The sequence below is a fragment of the Triticum aestivum genome, chromosome 7A (assembly GCF_018294505.1).
Source record: "Triticum aestivum cultivar Chinese Spring chromosome 7A, IWGSC CS RefSeq v2.1, whole genome shotgun sequence".
In the NCBI taxonomy this organism is placed as follows: domain Eukaryota; kingdom Viridiplantae; phylum Streptophyta; class Magnoliopsida; order Poales; family Poaceae; genus Triticum; species Triticum aestivum.
Genome location: NC_057812.1, coordinates 673,765,294 through 673,785,374, shown reverse-complemented (window position 1 = coordinate 673,785,374; position 20,081 = coordinate 673,765,294). Strand labels below are relative to the sequence as shown.

Genomic DNA, 20,081 nt, shown 5'->3' with positions numbered 1-20,081 from the left:
GACGCCTCTCCCAGGGCGCTCACGCGCCTCTCTTGGCCCGTCCCTGGCTTTGAGGTGCGCCTCCCGCATGTGGCGCCTCCTCCAGCCGTGGCGCTGGCGCCCCCGGCGCCCCCGACATTGGCTTCCGCGGCCCCCGTGCCCCCCTCGGCGCCCGCGGCACCCTCGGAGCCCTCGTCGCCCGCGGCCCCCTCGGCGCCCCCGGCACCCGTGGCCCCCTGGGCGCCCCCGGCGCCTGTGGCTGGTCCGGTCACCCGTGCCCGTACGGGTGTTTTTCGCCCGAGCTCGCGCAACGCCTCGGATGACTACGTCCATGCGGCGTCCACCTCTGAGCCCTCGCCGTTGCCATCCTCCGTTCGAGCCGCTCTTCATGACCCGCTCTGGATGGCTGCGATGCAAGAGGAGATTGACGCCCTGTTGCGCAACCGGACGTGGCAGCTTGTTCCCCGTCCCTGGCACGCCAACGTGATTACTGGGAAGTGGGTCTTTAAACACAAGCTCCGTCCTGATGGTACCCTTGATCGCTACAAAGCGCGTTGGGTCGTTCGTGGCTTTCGGCAGCATGCTGGCATCGACTTCACCGACACCTTCGCTCCGGTCCTCAAGCCCGGCACGATACGCACGGTTCTCCACCTTGCGGTCTCCCGTGCTTGGTCGGTGCACCAGATGGACGTCTCCAATGCCTTCCTCTGTGGTCACCTCGAGGAGCAGGTCTTCTGTCAGCAGCCCACCGGGTTTGTTGACCCGGCGCTTCCCGACCACGTGTGCCTGCTTTCGCGGTCCTTGTACGGGCTCAAGCAGGCTCCGCGCGCTTGGTACCAGCGCATCGCGGCGTTTCTCCACCAGCTTGGGTTCCGCTCTACCCACTCGGACGCCTCGCTTTTCGTCTATCATCAGGGCTCTGACACGGCCTACTTGCTGCTCTATGTCGACGACATCATCCTGACGGCATGTACGGCTGGTCTTCTCAGTCAGCTCACGACTCGTCTTCGCGCTGAGTTCGCCATTAAGGACTTGGGTCCTTTGCACTACTTCCTCGGTGTCGAGGTGGTGCGCCGTCCGGATGTCTTCTTCCTTCATTAGCGGAAGTACGCTCACGAGCTCCTGGAGCGCGCCGGCATGCTTAACTACAAGCCCGCCGCTACGCCTATTGATACGAAGGCCAAGCTTTCTGCCATGGATGATTCTCCTGCTTCGGATGTTGCTTTCTATCGGTCTATCGTTGGTGCTCTCCAGTACCTCACTCTGACTCGACCGGAGATCCAATATGCCGTGCAGCAGGTGTGTCTTCATATGCATGCTCCTCGAGGCGTTCACTAGGCTGCCGTCAAGCGGATTCTCCGCTATATCTGTGGCACTATGGATCTTGGCGTCACGCTTCACGCCTTCGCTGACACCGCCCTCACCGCCTACTCCGATGCAGACTGGGCAGGCTGCCCTGACACTCGTCGCTCCACTTCGGGCTATTGTGTCTACCTTGGACCCTCCCTTATCTCATGATCGTCCAAGCGGCAGCCTACGGTCTCTCGTTCCATTGCTGAGGCTGAATATCGTGTTGTGGCCAATGCAGTCGCTGAGTGTTGGTGGCTTTGCCAGCTGCTTCAGGAGCTCTCTTGTCCTGTTGACCGTGCCACAGTGGTTTACTGCGACAACGTCTCGGCGGTCTACCTCTCCGCTAACCCGGTGCATCATCGACGGACCAAGCATATTGAGTTGGATATTCATTTTGTTCGGGAACAGGTGGCCCTTGGCCATATTCGTGTTTTACACGTCCCTACTTCCCAATAATTTGCCGATATCATGACCAAGGGCTTGTCTACGGCGTCATTTGAGGAGTTTCGGTCCAGTCTTTGCGTCAGCCGCGGTGCCGCTTCGACTGCAGGGGGGTGTTGAGTACATGTGTTATGTGCATATTGTGTATTGGGTCTGCCTCCTAGTTCCTTATATAATTGAGGTCCGTGACCCATCTTTGTACATCATATATATACGTGCCTATGCACGAAGAGCAATACATCGTGCAATTCCCATAACATACACCGAGCAAGGGCATTGCCAACATAATATAGCTAGCTGGAGGCGAGGTCTGCCGTAGGTGGCGTTTGGCGCAACATGGTGGACCTGAGCACGGCGCCGGCGACATGCCAGTTAGCGGCGTCGGTCATGTGTATCCCGTCCCACGAGACGTATTTGGAGGGGTTGGTGCACGTCGTCGCCCCGGCCACGCCGCAGAAGGTGGCGTAGTTGGAGTCGAAGTTGTAGGTGCCGCTCCTCCCGCAGCACGCCGCCAGCGGCCTGTCCCCGAACCCGTACTTGCGGGGCGAGAGGACGATGGCGGCGACGGGGTCGTACTGGTCCGCGTAGAGGATGGCCGTGCCGCGGTGGGCACGCCGGAGGTCAAGGACCATGCGCATCAGCGCGCGGTTGTGCAGCCTGGCGAGGTCGTTGAGCCGCGTCAGGCAGCCGGTCGCACGGCTGTAGGCGGCGCCGGTGCCCTCGAAGAGGGCTAGCATCTGCGGTTGGCAACCCAGCGGTATCATCCCCCGGACCACCACCGTTTTTGCTCCCGCACCGATCACATCCTGCATAGTACGTAGTTGTGAGTCACTACTCTACTCTACATATATAGTATGTTGGAAAAGCAAGAAGAAATATTCACTACTTACGGTCACGACATCACGGATGGCGCGGACGATGTGCGGCACGAAGGTCCGGATCTCACCGTCGCTGAGCTTTCCGGTGATGGCGACGAGGTAGTCGTTGATTCCCATTTCTCCCATCATGACCAGCATCGTCGCCGTCAGCTTCCTCTGCTCTGTGAATTGGTTTGGACGTGAGTCAGACCGGCCAGCAGGTTATTTGACTGCCATCATGCGGGAGTAATGCTTTGGAGAGACCACTCATGCATACGTGTACCTTGTTCTGAGCCGGCTAGCTGTACAACATTCTTGAACCAGGCGGTCTGGTTTGCGAGCGAGACGGGCACGAACGACCTAAGCCCTCTGCTCAGGAAGAACTCCGGGCCAAGCGCCGTCGACCCACCGTACGCGAAGTTGACGCCCCGCCGGAAGTCCGCCGCGGTCTTGCCGGCGAAATACGGCTTCGGCGATGGCATCCCCAGCGCCTCAACTGCACGTACGTACAACAAAACCAATGAGAATTAACATTGATTAGTACTCAGAACAAGGTACACGTATGCATGAGTGGTCTCTCCAAAGCATTACTCCCGCATGATGAATTAGAACGTAGATCATCGGGCATCTCATCACCTATGAAGTCGAGGACGACCCGGCCGTCGGACGCACGGCCGGTGGGGTGGCCGAAGAAGGTCTCGCCGTACGGCGGCACGCTGGCAAGCCCGCCGCCGGTGCGCGCGAGCTCGTTCCCGGTGTCGGCAAGCGAGTCGCCGAAGCTTAAAACGCCGGTGTAGTGCGGCTTCGCGGTAGCGGAGAAGGCCCGAACAAGCGCCAGCACCACTAGGAAGAGACGTGAAGCTAGGGGCGCCATCGTCCCTCTCGACCAAGTGTGCTCTGAGTTCTGACTTCGTAATACTAGTATTAGTTGTGAGAGCTGCGTGGTTTGTGAGCAAGGTCCATCTACTATTTGTACCACTAGTAGTACCTCCAACCATCACCAAGGAAGAAAAAAGAGAGGCTGGAAGACAGCGCTCGATAATGATCTACTCATGTTTGGAGTAATATAGAAATAACACGCCGCACACGAGCCGGGGGACAATTTCCATTATCAAGATCGAGATCCAATCATCTGTGCATAAATAAGTGGGCTGCGGCGATTAATATACTTCTTGGATAATTGAAAGAAACCAACTCTATAGAAAAATCACATATTGTCTAGTATCTTAATGTAAGCCGAGTGTCAAAATATAGGTACTCGGTCTATATCAAAGGAAGCCGAGTAACATCCGCCAAACGCATGGTAAAAATTGCATCCTCGGCGTAATAAAATGTAAGTTAAGAGGCTGTTGAAAAGGTTCTCGGCATACATAAAAGATCCGGCATACTATTAGAAAACACTCGGCTTACAGGGGTCTCAGCTAAATCTGCTCGCCGCGGGGCTGCCGTCGGCCGGCTTAACCGCATTTGGGAATAACCCGAGTATGCTCCCAAGGTACTGGGCTTACATTTACGATTTACGAATTCTTTTTTTTAATCACGGAAACCCATCGTCTCCCATATAAGTACCCGTGATTTGGCACTCGACTTAGATTCGGCTTTATAAGCGACGGGCGCCCCAACCCTTTGGTCTTCAAATCCCGGCCGCCGCAAATCGAGCTCGCCGCCGCCGTCGTAGCCCTCTTCGCCTCTCCCGTTGCCATCCTGTCGCCGCCATCCCGCCGTCGGTCGTCGTTGTCATATCGATCGAGGTGAGCAAGACATAACTCTAATTCGATCTCAATATTTTCACATCTCATTAGTGCAGAAAACCTTACTAGCGTTGTACGTGGAAAATCACAAAGATGCTCTCTATGGATTATGAGAAGATACATGTTTGTCCAAAGAGTTGCCTTTTGTTTAAAAACGAGTATGTGAATGATAAGTACTATAGGGAGTGCAGTTTCTCTAGGTATCTTGAGGTGGACATTACTGATGGTCAGAAGAAGCAGATAGCCATCCCCGTAAAGGTTCTTCGGTATATCCATTTCATAGGAAGACTACATCGTCTTTTCATCATCGAGGAGTCTGACAAAATGATAAAGTCACTAGTGCAGGCGGATCTTATACAAACGGTTTTTACTCCCTTTCCGTGACGTAGTTTAAAAACATCGCCTTATCTGTGTGTGCGATAGAGGGAGGAAGAAGGTCTCGCCGTACGGCGGCACGCTCGCAACCCCGTTGTCGGTGCGCGCGAGCTCGTTCCCGGTGTCGGCCAGCGAATCGCCGAAGCTTAAAACTTGACGAGATAGCCACCCCCATGTATGACATTCCTATTACAACTGAATTTTGTGCGGCTGTAGAAGATGCTAGCCTTTAGAGGATATCATCTTATTTCTTTTTGGCTCCACCCATTTGTTTTGCATCTTTTCATGAATGTGGTGTATAGAAAATGTAAAAAGGAAATTATTCATATGAGTGCATTTGTTCTGAATTAAATATGTACCACAACCTGCATCGATCCATTGTAATTCAAATTGTCCAAATCTTACGGGAGATTTTAACTGTGCAAGTTTTATACTCAAGATGGACGGCGCGGCAACACATGCCTTTGTGATCTATAGCTATCAAAGGTGGTCGGACAAGATCTTAACCATGATGATGTTTTTTTTTTAGCATCAGTACAAACACAATGTTTGATTGTGTGTCTAAGTATCCTCTGATCTTTTGCTACACGCACGGCTCATTTATCTTGGACCAAATGAATGAACTATTTAAGTTCAGAAGAGGAAAAACAGAAATCCCATTTTTAGTGCACGACGGACATCACGCTCCATCTGGACCGTCAACGTTCCATCGGGCGGCCGATAGCACCGATACACCCCAGCCCCCAGCGCAACAGCATCCCCGCACGCGCACGGCCGCAGCCTTTTCACTCCCAACCCTGTCTCCAATGGCGGCCACGGCCGCGGCGGCGACGGCCGCGGCGGCGACGCTGGCGGCGGCCACTTCCTCCCTCCTCCGGTAAGCTCTAGCTGCGCCCCCTTCAGTCCAGTCGAGCAGATATCGCATCCTGTCCAGTCCAATCGAACGCCCTCTCTTCCCTGTTGTCGCAGGCGCTCCCCCCTGCTGCGGCCGCACGCGCTCCGGGTCTCCCGCGACTTCGCTCCCCGAAGGTGAGGTGTCTTCTTGTATCTCAGATCTTACTGGCCCCGCGATTCCCGTGTAATTCAATCGGGGATTTGGGTCAGGGTCAGGTCTCATAGGTGGTAGTGCTAGGGGTAGTTTTGTGCGACGTTGCTGTTTCTTCTGATTTTTAGTGATTACTGGCGTCTGAAGCATGTACCTGCTTGAAATAATTCAGACATAGTTGAAAATGTTGGAGAATCTCAATGCCACATTCAACGGATTTAGAACTTGATCGTGTCTAGAGCAACTCCCAGATGCATAGAAATAGAACATTTCTGCAGTTATCGACTTAGTGAGCCGCGAAGACCCATCCAAGATGAATTTCATCCCCTGAAAATTTCCGGTATAGGCTTTTTTGTTAGGAACTTAGAATTGGTTAACACCTTGGTCAGAATAGAAAGTCAACAGAGTATCCCTGAAGATGCATTTGAAGTTGTTCACTCTTGTGTAAGCAACAAGGAACAACGGGCCATCGCTGATCCTTTCTCACAGAAGGCCATTACTGAATCCCAATTAATCATGATATACTAGTAATTAACATTTCAGTTCAGAATTCACCACTGCCCATACACATATGGGAATTAATCCAATATCATTCATAACAGTCCCTTTGCACCTTATCCTGTGAAATTTTATTCCACACACAAGCAATCTGTAATTACCTGAAATTTGTCTGAACTTGCTTTAACTTGCCCATATTGAAATCTCTAAAAAGACTTATATTTAGGAACGGAGGGAGTATATTTTAAGTCTATATCTTTTTTTTTTGAACGGTCACCGGGGGGGAGAGCTTCCCCACCTGAATATATTACCACTCAAAAGAGGAGTCGAGAATTACAGCAGCAGTTCGGTTACAACAAGAGCATTAGGGTACAGCTGAAGAGAGAAAGTGAAGCCATTGCCTAACGGAGGTATTGTCTGCTTCCTTTTTGAACCGAAAAACCCATAGAGAGAAATCAGCAACAATGTTTCGTATCGTGGTTCTGTGGGAGTGATCCTCGTTTCTGAAGACGAGAGCGTTTCTCGAGTCCCATAGTTTCCAAGAGATGGTCAGCGCCACCGAAGGCCAGATATTGGGGTTGAGGCCCTGAATCGTAGGGTGTTGTAGCAGAGCATCAAGGGAGGTCGGAGCCGGCAGTCCCAAGGAGGACCAGACCTGTGTAGTGTATGGTCCTTAACTAATATTGTCTTTTATAAATTCCCGGCTACACTAGATTTGCGCGCCATATTGCTTCATCAACAAATGAAGAGGCTGCTGCCAAAACAGCGGCAGCGACTGCTGATACTGGAGGACCGACCATGTAAATCTCCGATAAGCTTGCCCATTTTACTCCTTTCTAATATTTTTCGGTGGCTCTGAATATTCTCCTTTGTTCATTTCTGTTAGTTTTGACAAGATCATTGCAAAGGAAATCCCTTCAAGCATTGTCTATGAGGATGAGAAAGTCTTGGCATTTAGAGATATCAATCCACAAGCTCCTGTCCATGTTTTAGTCATCCCAAAACTAAGAGATGGGCTAACTGGACTTGACAAGGTAGGTTCTGCTGCTTACTTATGAGCTATGTGCAGACAAGAAGATTAACATGTAAAATGCTATGTTATGGCAAGATTTATCTTAGTACATGTTAATGCCCTTCCAGCTGACTCTTTGACCAAGCTTAGTAATTTTAACCTGAGTAGTCCTCCATCTCCAGTATGCCACCTTATTTATACAAAGTACATGCATGTAGGCTGAACCAAGGCATGCTGAAATTTTGGGGCAGCTGCTTTACGCTGCGAAGGTAGTGGCTGAGAAGGAAGGCGTAGCAGATGGATTCCGCGTCGTCATAAACAACGGAGCAGAAGGATGTAAGCAAGCTCATGCTGCAGATCTTACCCCCAATAATTCTTTCTGCTCCTCTCATCACGGTATTTTTCAGCATCTATGCTAATGCTGCCCACTGTTTTGCTCACAGGTCAATCAGTGTATCATCTGCACGTGCATGTACTCGGTGGAAGGCAGATGAAATGGCCTCCTGGTTAAGTTTAGGAACAGTGTACGCCTTTTCTTCTTCTGTATGATCCATTGCAGACTACTCTTGAATTACTTTGTCTGACTGTTTCTCAAAAGTGGATGTACTTTTCACCTGCTTCTTTCTAAACGGTTTTATGATATTACCATCTTTGGACTTGAGTCTGCCAGACGATTACTAACAGAGATGCATATTCCCGGGCGCTTTGCTTTTTAGAGGGTAAAGTAAAACCATGCGATTATGCGCCTGCTAAGAATTCGGAAAAGCGGCAGCAATTTTTCAGTTATAGAAAGACAGTGCACGGAGTCTTCCTTTTTCTGTTGAATCCGAGCTTGTGCATTACATGTTCGTTCGTCCTGATGCGCTCTCACAAGCCATTATAGTCTACAGGATCATTTTTCCTGCCTCTGTTTGTTGGACTGTACTCCTGGTTTTGCCCCGTCAGTGAAAGTACACAGAGGGAGTCAGCTATACTAGTGAAACCCATCAATATTAACGTCAACGTCTAGGTAGAACCAGGAACATCCTAGTACTTGTGCAGTTGTGCTTTTCCCCAGCAAACCCTTCTGGTTCATATCCTGCATTGATTGATCACTTGCGTTTTCAACTTCCAACGCCCATGCATGCCGGCGCCTCCACCCGAGGAGTCACCACCTTGCTGCTTTTAATTGCAACCCCTGCTGTATAAATTGCCCTGCCCTTCTGTATCAAATCCATCATCTTCTCACCCCCAACCTCCACTTCTGTCTCTCCAACCTCCACTTCCCCAACAGCCTTGGCCATGCCAAAGGACCTCACGTCGGGTAGGAGTTCAGGATCAATGATTTCAGCTTGGTGTCCTCGACCATAGGCGACACGGAGTGCATCAAATCCAGGTGGGACTTCGATGGATACGAGTGGGAGATCCACTGCTATCCACGTTGGTATGGCAATAGTTTTGTCGAGTCCAGGCTTATGTTCCTCAGTGAAGCCCCCACACGCGCTGTGAAGGCCGACCTAAGCTGTCTCCTGGTGCACCCGGAGATACCGTACCAAAGACCAGGCGAAATGAGTGTGTCGCATGTTTTAAGTGCCACAAAGACTGCTCCGGTGGAGTCCTGCTCGTCAAAAGATCACTTCTACGGCCGCCGACCTGTCCCATGGACGATTACTTGGCTGTGCAGTGCAGCATCACAGTTATGAAGGAACAGATGGATATTGAAACCACGGTGCCCGTGCCGGCCTCCAACCTGCACAAGCACCTTGGTGATCTCCGCAAGAGCGAGAAGGGAGCGGACGTCACATTCCTTGTCTCCGTGAGTCCTTCCTTGCTCACAAGAACATACTTGCTGCAAGGTCCCCTGTTCTCATGGCCGAGTTCTTTGGGCACGCATTGTGATTGAGGACATGGAGGCTTCAGCCTTCAAAGCCATGCTGCACTTCATATACACCGACATGATGCCTGAACTTGATCAGGAACTGGAGGCCGCGGCAACAATGGCTCGGCATCTTCTTGTGGCTGCTGACAGGTATGAGCTGGATAGGCTCAAAGTGATCTGCGAGGGCAAGCTCTCCGGTGGCATCACGGTCGACACAGCGGCGACGACTTTGGCTTTGGCTGAGCAGCACAACTGCACGCACCTCAAGGCCAAGTGTGTCGAGTTCATCATCAGCACTCCTGCGATCCTCAATGCCGTGGCGGCGACGGAGGGGTATAAGTATCTGGAGGCAAGCTGCCCTTCAGTGCTTACTAGCATTGTCCTCTCTGTGCGTGGGAGAAGCCACTGAAAACGAAGCTGTAGGTGCTTAAGTTCCAATATTCAGTCGATGCATTTTGTCACTTCCTTTGGATGCACGATTTACTAGAACTTTAATTATGTGTACCTTTTGCCTCTATCCTACTTCTATTTATTTTCCGAGCACCTACCATGCGCCTGCATTTGCTCCTTATATTTGGTGGATTTGAGTTCATGCTAAATGCTTGATGTGTGCAAAATCATCTAATGCCAGGCTTGTTTTGTTATCCCCGTGAATGTGCCCCTTCGTTTTTGCATATAAGACTGCAGCTGCTTGTTTGGTTCCTTTGGAATTGGATAAGGCTTGGTGAGAACGGTTTCATAGTCTGATAGTAACAGGTTTTTGATTGTTCAAACTCGGGTAATGTATAATTTGACTCGAAGACTATCGACCGAGCAAAGTTAGAAAAATGATTGATGACCAATCTATTCCAAATGCAGTTGGCAGTTGTACATGGTTCCATTCATATTCGAATCCCGCCATGTATTAGGTCGAAGACAAACATATTCTGTGAAAATCTTGCTAGATTCATGTTGGCAGTCCCCCCCTCAAACATCAGTGATTTCTGCTGGTATATTCAGACTGTAAACTATTTTTCAAGAATAAGGAAGAATAACTCTGAAGGATTTTGCACACTGAACAATTGTTTTGAGGCCAAACAGCAAGAATTAAAAATGTTCAGTTATTCACAAAAACAAATTCATTTGTAACAATAAAAAATGTTCATGCATTTCAAAATAAAAATTGTCACAAATTAGAAAAAATATTATACAGTGTGAAAATATGTTCACGTAATTTAATAACATATTTCTTACATTTAAAAAATGGAAACATTTTAATAATGTTCATGTGTTTAAAGAGTATGTTCATGATATTTTATAAAAATAAATCATGTAATACAGCAATGTTCTCGCAGTTCAAAGATAATGACTTGTCCCATTCAGAAAAATGTTCAATGTGTTTATGAAAAAACTATTTTACAAATATTCAGAAAAACGTCCCAAACATGTATTATTAAACTTGTTAATCATGTATTGATAAAATATCCAACGTGTGCCAAAAATCTATATCTATACCTAATATTAGAGGGAGGAAGGTTTCTTAAGTTCTCCATATGTCATTCCTTTATATCCATTATTAATTTTCATTAACCATAAAAATTGCCAGCTGAGATTTAAAAGAGGAAGTTTTTGTCTTCTAGCCCGTGCGGCTCTTCTTTGTTCGTGGCAACTATTTCTCGCTTTACGCGAGATGGAAGGAATCTCTCGCGTAAAGCAGGTACAGAATGGGCCGGCCCAGCGGTAGTAATAAGATGAGAGAAAAAGGAAGGAAACGAGGGCTCGCAGTGATAAAATGCCACACTTGCGTTAATGGTAGTACAGGAGGCGCGTCTTACTTGAAGGGAAAAGCGCTAGCTTTTTTAATTCTTATTTTTTTCATCTTTTTTTTTGTTTCTTTTGTTCTCCTTTTTTATGTAAGTTTCTTATTCTTTTCTTCATTATTTTTTGCATTTTTTCTTTTTTCTTTTAATTTTTTTGGGTTTTATTTTTTTCCTTTTGTTTTTCATTCTATTTCTTATATACATGATCAACATTTTTTCAAGTACTTGTTCAACATTTTTTATATACATGATCTTTTTTCAAATACTTGTTCAACATTTATATACTGTTATGGACATGTGGATAAATCTAAATGTCATCCTTTGAATGTATGTATAAGTTTGATCAGAATTATTGCCAAACATGTTGCTATGTCTTTGAAAGATGCAATGAAACCAAAATGTTTCTGGTGGATGATCTGAAGCGAGGATTTGTTGATCACATACATAATATATTTGTCTTTGTTTGAGGATCCATGCCAATGGATGGATATGTTACCAGATCCATTTGCTTGTAAATGCTAACTAGAATATACTTGCCTGTTATTCTTGTGAAATAAGATGAGAAAGACTGCCCATGCCCATCAGCGTCAAAGAAGGCTTGATCGTTAGAAACATAAACAACAAACTCTGGAACAAGTGAGCTTGGCTTTTTTTTTTTGCACTCCACAAAAAAGCCGGAGTAACTGGACTGACTTGGAAAGTGTCCAAGTGTTTCTAGAAAACCGAGAAACTTGAATTTGACAAAAGCCATGCTGCATTTCATCTACACGGACACAGTTCCTGAACTTTGACGGCGAGCAGGAGGCCGTGAGGCTGCAGCATTTGCTGGCGGCTGCTGACAGGTACGGGCTAGACAGGCTCAAAGTCATGTGCGAGGGCAGGCTCTCCCATGGCATCACCGTCAGCACTGCGGCGACGACTCTGGCATTGGCTGAGCGGCACAACTGCTTGCGCCTCAAGGCCAGGTGTGTCGAGTTCATCATCAGCACTCCTGTGATCCTTGACGCTTTGTGGTGGCAACGGAGGGGTATAAGCATCTGGAGGCAAGCTGTCCTTCCGCGCTTACCAGCATTGTCCTTTGTATGCGTGGTAGAGGGAACTGATGCATCGCTGAAGTGCCTGTTCACTCTTCCAGTTTTAGTACTTCATACTCCCTCCGTCCGGAAATACTTGTCATCAAAATGGATAAGAAGGGGTGTATCTAGAACTAAAATACATCTAGATACATCCTCTTTTATTCATCTTGATGACAAGTATTTCCGGACGGAGGGAGTATTTGGTAGTACTCCCTCCGTCCGGAAATACTTGTCATTAAAATGAACAAAAGTGGATGTATCCAGACGTATTTTAGTTTTAGATACATCCCTTTTTATCCATTTTGATGACAAGTATTTTCGGACGGAGGGAGTACAAACTTAATTATGACTGTTTTCCGCCTAATGGTGGCATTTGTCCGACGTATTACTTCTAATCTGTTCTGATCAACTAGTGTGTGCAAGTAGTTTCCCTTAAAAGTTAATGCAATTAATTCCACGCTGAATGGTTTCAGATGTGGCAAATCATGTACTCCATCCGTCCTCGTATAATATTAGACCATTTTGCAAGCTATGTTAGCTTGTAAAAATGGTCTTGTATTATGGAATGGAGGGAGTATTTTATTGTAAACACATGGCTTGCTTGTGAACGCTGTGATATATAGTACTCTCTTATCTGGTGTTGTATTTCCTGTTATTTCGTTCTAGGACTACCTCAGTTATTGTAAACGTATAACTCACTATTGGAAGAACTGTCGTTGCTGATGTAAATTCAGGGGTACTCGGCATACAAAGTGTAAACGAGTTCTGATAGAAAACAATCTATCAACCATTCAGTACTCAGTAAACTAATCAAAATGTTTGTGCACATGATTCGAACTCTTGACCTACTGATCAAGAAAAGTTTCGTACATCTGTTCTACTGTAACTCGTATTTATTCTATCTGATCCATGTTTGTCTTTACATAGAAATTAAAACCAACCGAAATTTCTTGAACTAAAGGCAAAATTTTTGCCCACCATCGAAATTTTGACGAAACTTTAAACCTTGGTGTGCACAAATCGCGAGCAAATGCGAGGTCACGATTACATCTTTGCTGGCCACCATGACCAATTTGGTATCTTAATTAGTGAAGATACACCGTTACTTGTATACTTAGTGTACCTTTATTACACACAAATGTAGAGTAGTAGTAGCAGTAGTAGTATTAGTTTGACAAAACCAATAATGACACTTATTGAACCATGTGATACATGTGGTATGCAATCTAAATCTAAATAATTTAAATAAAGAAAACAATGACACTTGTTAAAAAGTGATTGACAGAAAAGTGTTACATCTTCTCCATCGGGCAATCCCGCCATGGAGCCAGCTAACCACCATGCATTCTACTAGGTACTCCTACCCAACGTTAGTTGTTGACTCTCCAGCATACCTTTCTGATCTCTGCGCCTTGGTCGGCTTTGGTCTTGACCCCAATTTTCCCCAAATTCTCCATGGCTCTCTCGAACTTCCTCTCCCACGCCCCTGCCTTTTTCGCGTTTTCTGTCACCTGCTTTATTGTTTCGGCCGAGTTGAGCACGGCGTCCGAGGTGAACAACGCTTTTCCGTCAATCACATCCTGGTAGTAGCGCTTATCCAGGACTTCAGGGGTCACATGTTCTTGGTCCACGTTGGTGTTGTCGTCGTTGCACTGGGCCCTGAGTTTGGCGGCAAATGTCGGGTCCATTTCAGAGAAGCGGCTGGAGAAGAACGCGCAGCGTGCGCGGCCGATGGTGTGCGCGCCGGAGAGCGTGACCATTTCGTCGGAGGTGAGCCCCTTGGCCTTGAAATTGTTGAGGAGCACTGTAGCGCCGGAGAAGGGCCCGGGCAGCTGGTCGGTCTCATCGGCGAAGGACTCGCGGCCGTCGTAGCGGCCGCCAGGCATCCGGATGTTGATCCTGCGGTTGCTGAGGATGGAGGAGGCGTCGCGGGCGGCGAAGGCGACGATGTCGGCGCACGAGACTCTCCCGGGGCAGGCGGCCTCGATCTTCGCCTTGGCCGCATCGATCACCTCTAACCCTCGCAGGCTGTTCTTGTTCGGGTTGCCTTCCATTTCCGTGTCGCTGTTGTTGGAGTTGGTCGTCTTGAGGAGGACGGAAGCGTCGCAACCCTGAATATAATAAACATGAAAGACATCACCTCCGTAATGAACATATTGATCTTCGTAAACAACAATGCAGTCAGTATATACTCCCTCTCCGTCTCAATTAGAAAGTTGAGACACTTATTTTGGGCCGAAGGAAGTAAGCTAGAATCGAGGAGGTGTGTGTACCCGAACGAAGCAGTCGTGGAAGAAGAGACGGATGAGGCCCGCACCAATGCCAGGTTGCGCGGCCACGGCCTTGCTCACGGCATCCCTCACGATCCCTTCCGCTCTCGGGCAGTAGGACTTGGAGCTCCTGTTGTTGTAGTAGCCGAGGCCGAGCCCTAACCCCGAGGGACGAGGCACCGGCACCAGCGCTCGCGTACGGCCGTTCATCCTGGACCTGGAGCCCTGAGGACAGAGCCGCGGGTCCTGGATGGGTAGCTTCAGCCAGCCGTTGAAGCAGATGATGTCGCCCTCGCACGCCGGGGGCCCGCCGAGGAACGCCGCCAAGACGATGAGCGCTGCGAGCTTAGTCACCATTTCTTTTCGCGACCAAGACGGTGAACACGACCAAGATAGATGGCCGTGTGTACGTCGAGTGTTGTTTGCTCCGGCTGGGTGCGGCCGGGTGGCATATTTATAGGTCGTCGGGACGACGACGACGACGACGAAGGCAATAGGCAACGACTTGTATGGGCGGCCGCGTTTTGTCGGCGGCGCACGTTGCGAATTTGCGATGGACGCAATTTCCACCGGAGCGGGCGCGCGTACAGGTACAGCTCAAGCGGCTGACCGGCGACGTTGAGGCCATGTCTCGATCTTGTCGTCGTGCCGTGGGATCAAGCGTTTTGTCTCACTGATTGCGGGTCCGCCTCGAGAGGTGCTGACTTCGGCGTGCATTAACTCCGGCATTGGATCACGGGCGAACCTGCGCATTAACTCCGGCATGCAGGTGAACCTGCGTTTGCAGCTTCAGTTGCAACGCGAAAACAGCATATTAAAACTCGGATACCGCGTCATTAGGCTGGTCATAGTGGGGAGTAACTTATACTAGTGTCATGCATATGACAATAGTCTAAGTTACTATCTTCATAGTGCAAAGTAATATAGTAGTAATATCATAGAGGACTTCATTAATTAGCTTGTAGACTCATCTTGTCTTGAAAATGCTATGTTACAGTAACATATTATGTTACCACTTCTCATTAACTACATGTCACATAAGCAAAAATTTCTCGAAGTGCGCTATATTACTTACTAAGTTACTCTCACTATGACTAGCCTTAGCGATAACCTAGTGACATAAGGAGACAAGTTGCCTCGGCGCGCTGCTGTTCATGCAGGTCCATGTTCCGATTGTGCATTATTCGGATGCGTTTGGCTTTGAGCCAAAGTCAACCTTACCAAAAAAATCGAAACTACTATACCAACGACGCACTATATGCACGACAGCTGCACGATGTCAATCTTGCCGTCCGCTCCACTTTGATAATATGAATGGACGCACTGATATGTGCTATCGTCCATAAATTGTCTGCCGTGCATCGCGTGTATAGCACTGCTGCAAAAAAATTGGTGCGCTGACAGATTTCAGCCGTTGTTTGGATGGTGACCTAATATTTGGCTAGCCAAGCCCAGCCCGTGCATGCCTGTGCATTTTAGGTCAACGCGTGGGCGAAGCCGAGGGCGGAGAAATCCTTCGCCAAAAAATTGGCTTCCAATGCATGCATGATCCTCTGAGAGACTGAAAAAGATTCCCTTCCATGATCTAAGTACCGCACCATAAAATAAAATAAAGGAAAAAATGTGTACTGTGCTTCTTCTACCTCCGTTGCCTTCTCTCTTTTACCTCCAAAACTAACTTATTACTCCTCCAAATCCATGACAAACAATAGTGAATCTTGTCTTCTACCAATGAAAAAGGACCCCCTTATGCTAACCGGTGGCCATAGCTAGCCTCCGTTTTTTCAATCCATGAAGCTCCCTAATGATCTAATTTTTGTGCCCTATTTTGTTCTGTTTTTTTGACAGCTCCTTTATTGTCTGGTATCCAAACTACTTAGGGCATCTCCATCCGCGCCCCCAGGAAGGCATCCTCAGACAATTTTTTCGCGCCGGCGTAAAAAAAACGGCCCAGTCACGCCCCCAGGAGCCCGATTTTCGTCGGCCTGGGCCGAAAGCAGCGCCGGCGGACCCAGGCCGAACCCGCGCGCTGGGGGGCGCCCGGGAGCGCCGGGGCGAACTGTATTGGCGCGGAACAGCCACGGGCCCGCCGCGTCAGCGACACGGCGCCTCGTCTTCTCCCAACGGCCTCGGTTCCCGCGGGGAATCAATGGCAAGGTTGCCGCCGGTCAGCCTTGCCATTGATTCCTCACGGGCGGCGCGTCACGGGACGACGCGCCAACGCCTCCCCTCCCTCGCACGCATACACACGGGTGCGGAGCGGCTATATAGCCGGTGGCCTGCACTCGCCTGTGCCCACACCAGCTCCACCCCTCGCCGCCGCCCAGCTCCTCCCTCTCCCTACCTCTCCCGAGCGCCGCCGCCCAGCCCCTCCCTCTATCTCTCTACCTCTCCCGAGCCCGTCGCCTTGGCGGAACGGTACCCCGGGGACGAGGCGGCGGCCAACGGCTTCGGCCGCCGTTCGCTCCACGAACAGGAGTCCTGGCTCCTGTTCCAGGCGAACATCCCGGCGCCGCCGGACATGCGCGCTGGGCCGACGGGGTGGAGGCTCAGCGCCGGGGGAGTGCCCATTCCCCCGTTGCCCGACGCCATGGCGAAGCCGAAGTACTTCGCCGAGGCAGTCGAGGTCGTGCGCGCCTCCCTCACCGACGCCCAACTCTCCCTCCCCCAGTACGCTGCCGACAACCACGCGGCTTGGGCGGCATATTTCGAGCGCCGCCAGCAGCAGCGCTTGGCGTCCACCAACGGCGCGCCGGTGGTCGGCGGCCGGCAGAACATCGAGGGGCCCCACCTGTGGTGGGGCGTCCCCGGCCGCACACTCGAGGGCGTGCTGACGTACCTCGAGGGCGGCAACGACCCGCCGTTGGCGTACCCGGCGAGGGCGGCTGCCCCGGCGCAGCACCGACGCGTCGGGCCATGGGCGCCAAGGAGGTTCGGGTCCTCCTCCTCTTCTTCCTCCTCCCGATCTTCATCGCACTCCTCCGGCACTCCGGCCCTGCTCGGCGTCAAGGCCGAGCCCGCGGCGGAGACGCCGCTCGGCCGGCGTACTCGCAGCGCCGGCATCGTCATCAACGAGGGCGGCCGGCGCGCCTACTCGTCGGCTCCTCCTCCGCGCTTCGTCAAGCCAAAGACGGAGCCGGGGCTCGCGCCGGTGAAGAAGGAGCTAGCCGCGCCGGTGACGACGGAGCTCGACGACGACGACGCGGCCCTGGAATGGGCGCACAGGGACTCCATAACGATTATACTCTTGAATCATCTCGACCCATCGAGTTTGCCTGAGGTTGAGATTAGGCTGAGTGAAGATGTACTTAAGACTCTTGTGATCAGTGAAAATGTCCACTTTTCTTCCCAATAGAAGATGTCTCCAAGTCAAAAGAGCATGCACAACTGCCGCCAACTCGAGATCATGAGTGGGGTAGTTCTTCTCATTAGGCTTCAACTGGCGAGATGTATAAGCAACAACTTTCTTCTCTTGCATCAATACTGCGCCAAGACCTTGGAGAGAGGCATCACAAAAGACCTCGTATGGCTTGGATTCATTAGGCGGAGTCAGAACTGGAGCAGTGATCAACTTCTCTTTCAAAGTGTTGAAAGCAATATCACACTCCGGAGACCAAACGTACTTGACGTGCTTCTGAAGAAGATTAGAGAGAGGCTTCGCGATCTTGGAAAAGTTTTCAACGGATCTTCGGCAATAGCTTGCGAGACCGAGAAAACTGCAGAGTTGCTTCACGTTCTGAGGAGGTTCCCAATTCACAATTGCAGACACCTTCTCAGGATTCACGGCAATGCCCTTGGCAGAGATGATATGACCAAGATAAAGAACCTCATCAAGCCAAAACTCACACTTGGAGAACTTGGCGTAGAACTGATGTTCCCTGAGCTTATCAAGCACCAAAAGCAAGTGTTTGGCATGATCTTCCTTGTTCTTCGAGAAAACCAGAATGTCGTCGAGATAGACCAAAACGAAGTCATTGGTGTAGGCATTGAAGATGAAGTTATTCATGCGAGAGAACGTCGGAGGAGCGTTGGCGAGGCCAAAAGACATGACAGTGTATTCATATGAACCAAAGCTTGTTCTGAATGCTGTCTTGGGAATATCTTCTTCACGAATGCGAATTTGGTGATAACCCATACGGAGATCAAGCTTGGAGAATACTTGGGCACCTTTGAGTTGTTCGAACAGCTCATTGATGTTGGGAAGTGGGTATTTGTTCTTGATGGTCTTCTTGTTCACTGGACGGTAATCAACACAAAGTCGGTCCGTTCCATCCTTTTTCTTCACAAAAAGAACACCACAACCCCACGGAGAAGAACTAGGCCGGATGAGACCCATTTTGTCTTGCATATCGAGTTGCTTCTTCAGCTCCTTCAACTCTTCAGGTCCGAGCTTGTAAGGACGCTTGCACACAGGTTCCGTACCAGGCTCAAGATCAATAACGAATTCAACTGGCCGGTGCGGAGGCATTCCTGGGAGCTCTTCTGGAAAGACGTCTTGATATTCGCAAACGACTGGAATTTGAGAGATGGCATCCAATTCACCCTTCTCATTGAGAGAAAATAGATGAATGGTATCATCACAAGCGGCAAAGACAATTACATCCTCAGACGAATTAGTCAATTGAATCTGCCTGGCTGCACAATCAAGCTGAGCCTTGTGCTTAGAAAGCCAATCCATTCCGAGAATAATATCAATATCCGAGTCACCAAGAACCGTTGGAGAAGCCAAGAACTTGTAGTCACCCAAAGTGATAGAAACATCCGGAACAATGGAGTTAGCCTGCATGCGCTTACCGGGAGAAATAACTGCTAAAGGACTAGGCAAAACTTGCGAAACCAATTCATGCCTATTTGTAAACGGTCTTGAGATGAAGCAATGCGATGCACCAGTGTCAAAAAGAACTTTTGCAGGAATATCATTAACAGGAAGGTTACCCGTGATCACATCTGACGAGTCCTCTGCCTGAGTTGCATTCATCAAATTGACCTTGGCATGCTTGGGGTTATGCTTGACCACAGCTGTACTTGCCGATCTGACAGGAGGAGGAGGAGGAAGACACCTCTGGTTGAAACACTTGTTGGCATAGTGACCCTTCTGTTGGCAATTGTTGCACGTGACCTCTGAAAGCGGACGGTGATACGGAGCACTCGATCTTGGAGCTTGAGACGAAGTCTTGTTCTGAAAGCCAGGGTTGGGTGGTTGGGAAGAACCACTGCCACCTTTGCTCTTCTGCTGATACGGCTGACGGAACGGAGGAGGAGGAAGCCAAAACTTTTGCTGCTTGGCCACTTGAGTAGAGGAAGAAGGAGTAGCATCTCTGACTCGCTTCCTGGAAGTATCACACCTCAACTGAGCAGCCTCTTGCTTCAGTGCCATGTTGTAGAACTCATCGTATCTCAAGGGCTCGAAGAGAACAAGAGCGAGCTGAATTTCTTCTCTGAGACCACCCCTGAACTGATATATCATGCTCTTCTCATCAGGGACGTCCTGCTTGGCAAAGCGGGCGAGCTTCTGGAACAACTTGTTGTAGTCATAAACAGACAAAGAGCCTTGCTTCAGATTGCGGAATTCCTGACGCTTGCTTTCAACCACGCTCTGCGGAATATGATGAGCTCGGAAATCTCGACGGAAATCATCCCAAGTGATAACACGTCCACCTCTGGAGTCCTTGTACTGCTGGAACCATTCTGCAGCTTGATCTTTGAGTTGGAAGGAAGCGAACTTGACAAAGTCCTTAGACCTAACATTACTCCACTCGAAATGCTTACA

The 20,081-nt window shown here is 49.6% G+C and overlaps 3 protein-coding genes and 1 pseudogene across 3 annotated transcripts; 2 read left to right on the top strand and 2 right to left on the bottom strand.

Annotated features, from left to right (window-relative positions):
- Positions 1-1,910: 1,910 nt before the first annotated feature.
- On the bottom strand, positions 1,911-3,554 carry LOC123149180 (GDSL esterase/lipase At1g28600). The gene is made up of 4 exons (XM_044568738.1): positions 3,264-3,554; positions 2,911-3,123; positions 2,661-2,809; positions 1,911-2,576 (listed from the first exon to the last, which is right to left on the bottom strand). Exons 1-4 carry the CDS (start codon positions 3,499-3,501, stop codon positions 2,064-2,066), a joined length of 1,113 nt encoding a protein of 370 aa, XP_044424673.1. The 5' UTR covers positions 3,502-3,554; the 3' UTR covers positions 1,911-2,063.
- Positions 3,555-5,401: 1,847 nt separating this feature from the next.
- On the top strand, positions 5,402-7,969 carry LOC123149182 (14 kDa zinc-binding protein). The gene is made up of 6 exons (XM_044568739.1): positions 5,402-5,630; positions 5,723-5,782; positions 7,010-7,096; positions 7,183-7,330; positions 7,527-7,644; positions 7,752-7,969. Exons 1-6 carry the CDS (start codon positions 5,560-5,562, stop codon positions 7,817-7,819), a joined length of 552 nt encoding a protein of 183 aa, XP_044424674.1. The 5' UTR covers positions 5,402-5,559; the 3' UTR covers positions 7,820-7,969.
- Positions 7,970-8,231: 262 nt separating this feature from the next.
- Positions 8,232-9,790, top strand: LOC123149181 (BTB/POZ and MATH domain-containing protein 1-like; annotated as a pseudogene).
- Positions 9,791-13,281: 3,491 nt separating this feature from the next.
- Positions 13,282-14,726, bottom strand: LOC123154562 (peroxidase 2). The gene is made up of 2 exons (XM_044573260.1): positions 14,315-14,726; positions 13,282-14,152 (listed from the first exon to the last, which is right to left on the bottom strand). Exons 1-2 carry the CDS (start codon positions 14,666-14,668, stop codon positions 13,412-13,414), a joined length of 1,095 nt encoding a protein of 364 aa, XP_044429195.1. The 5' UTR covers positions 14,669-14,726; the 3' UTR covers positions 13,282-13,411.
- Between the last annotated feature and the right edge of the window lie 5,355 nt (positions 14,727-20,081).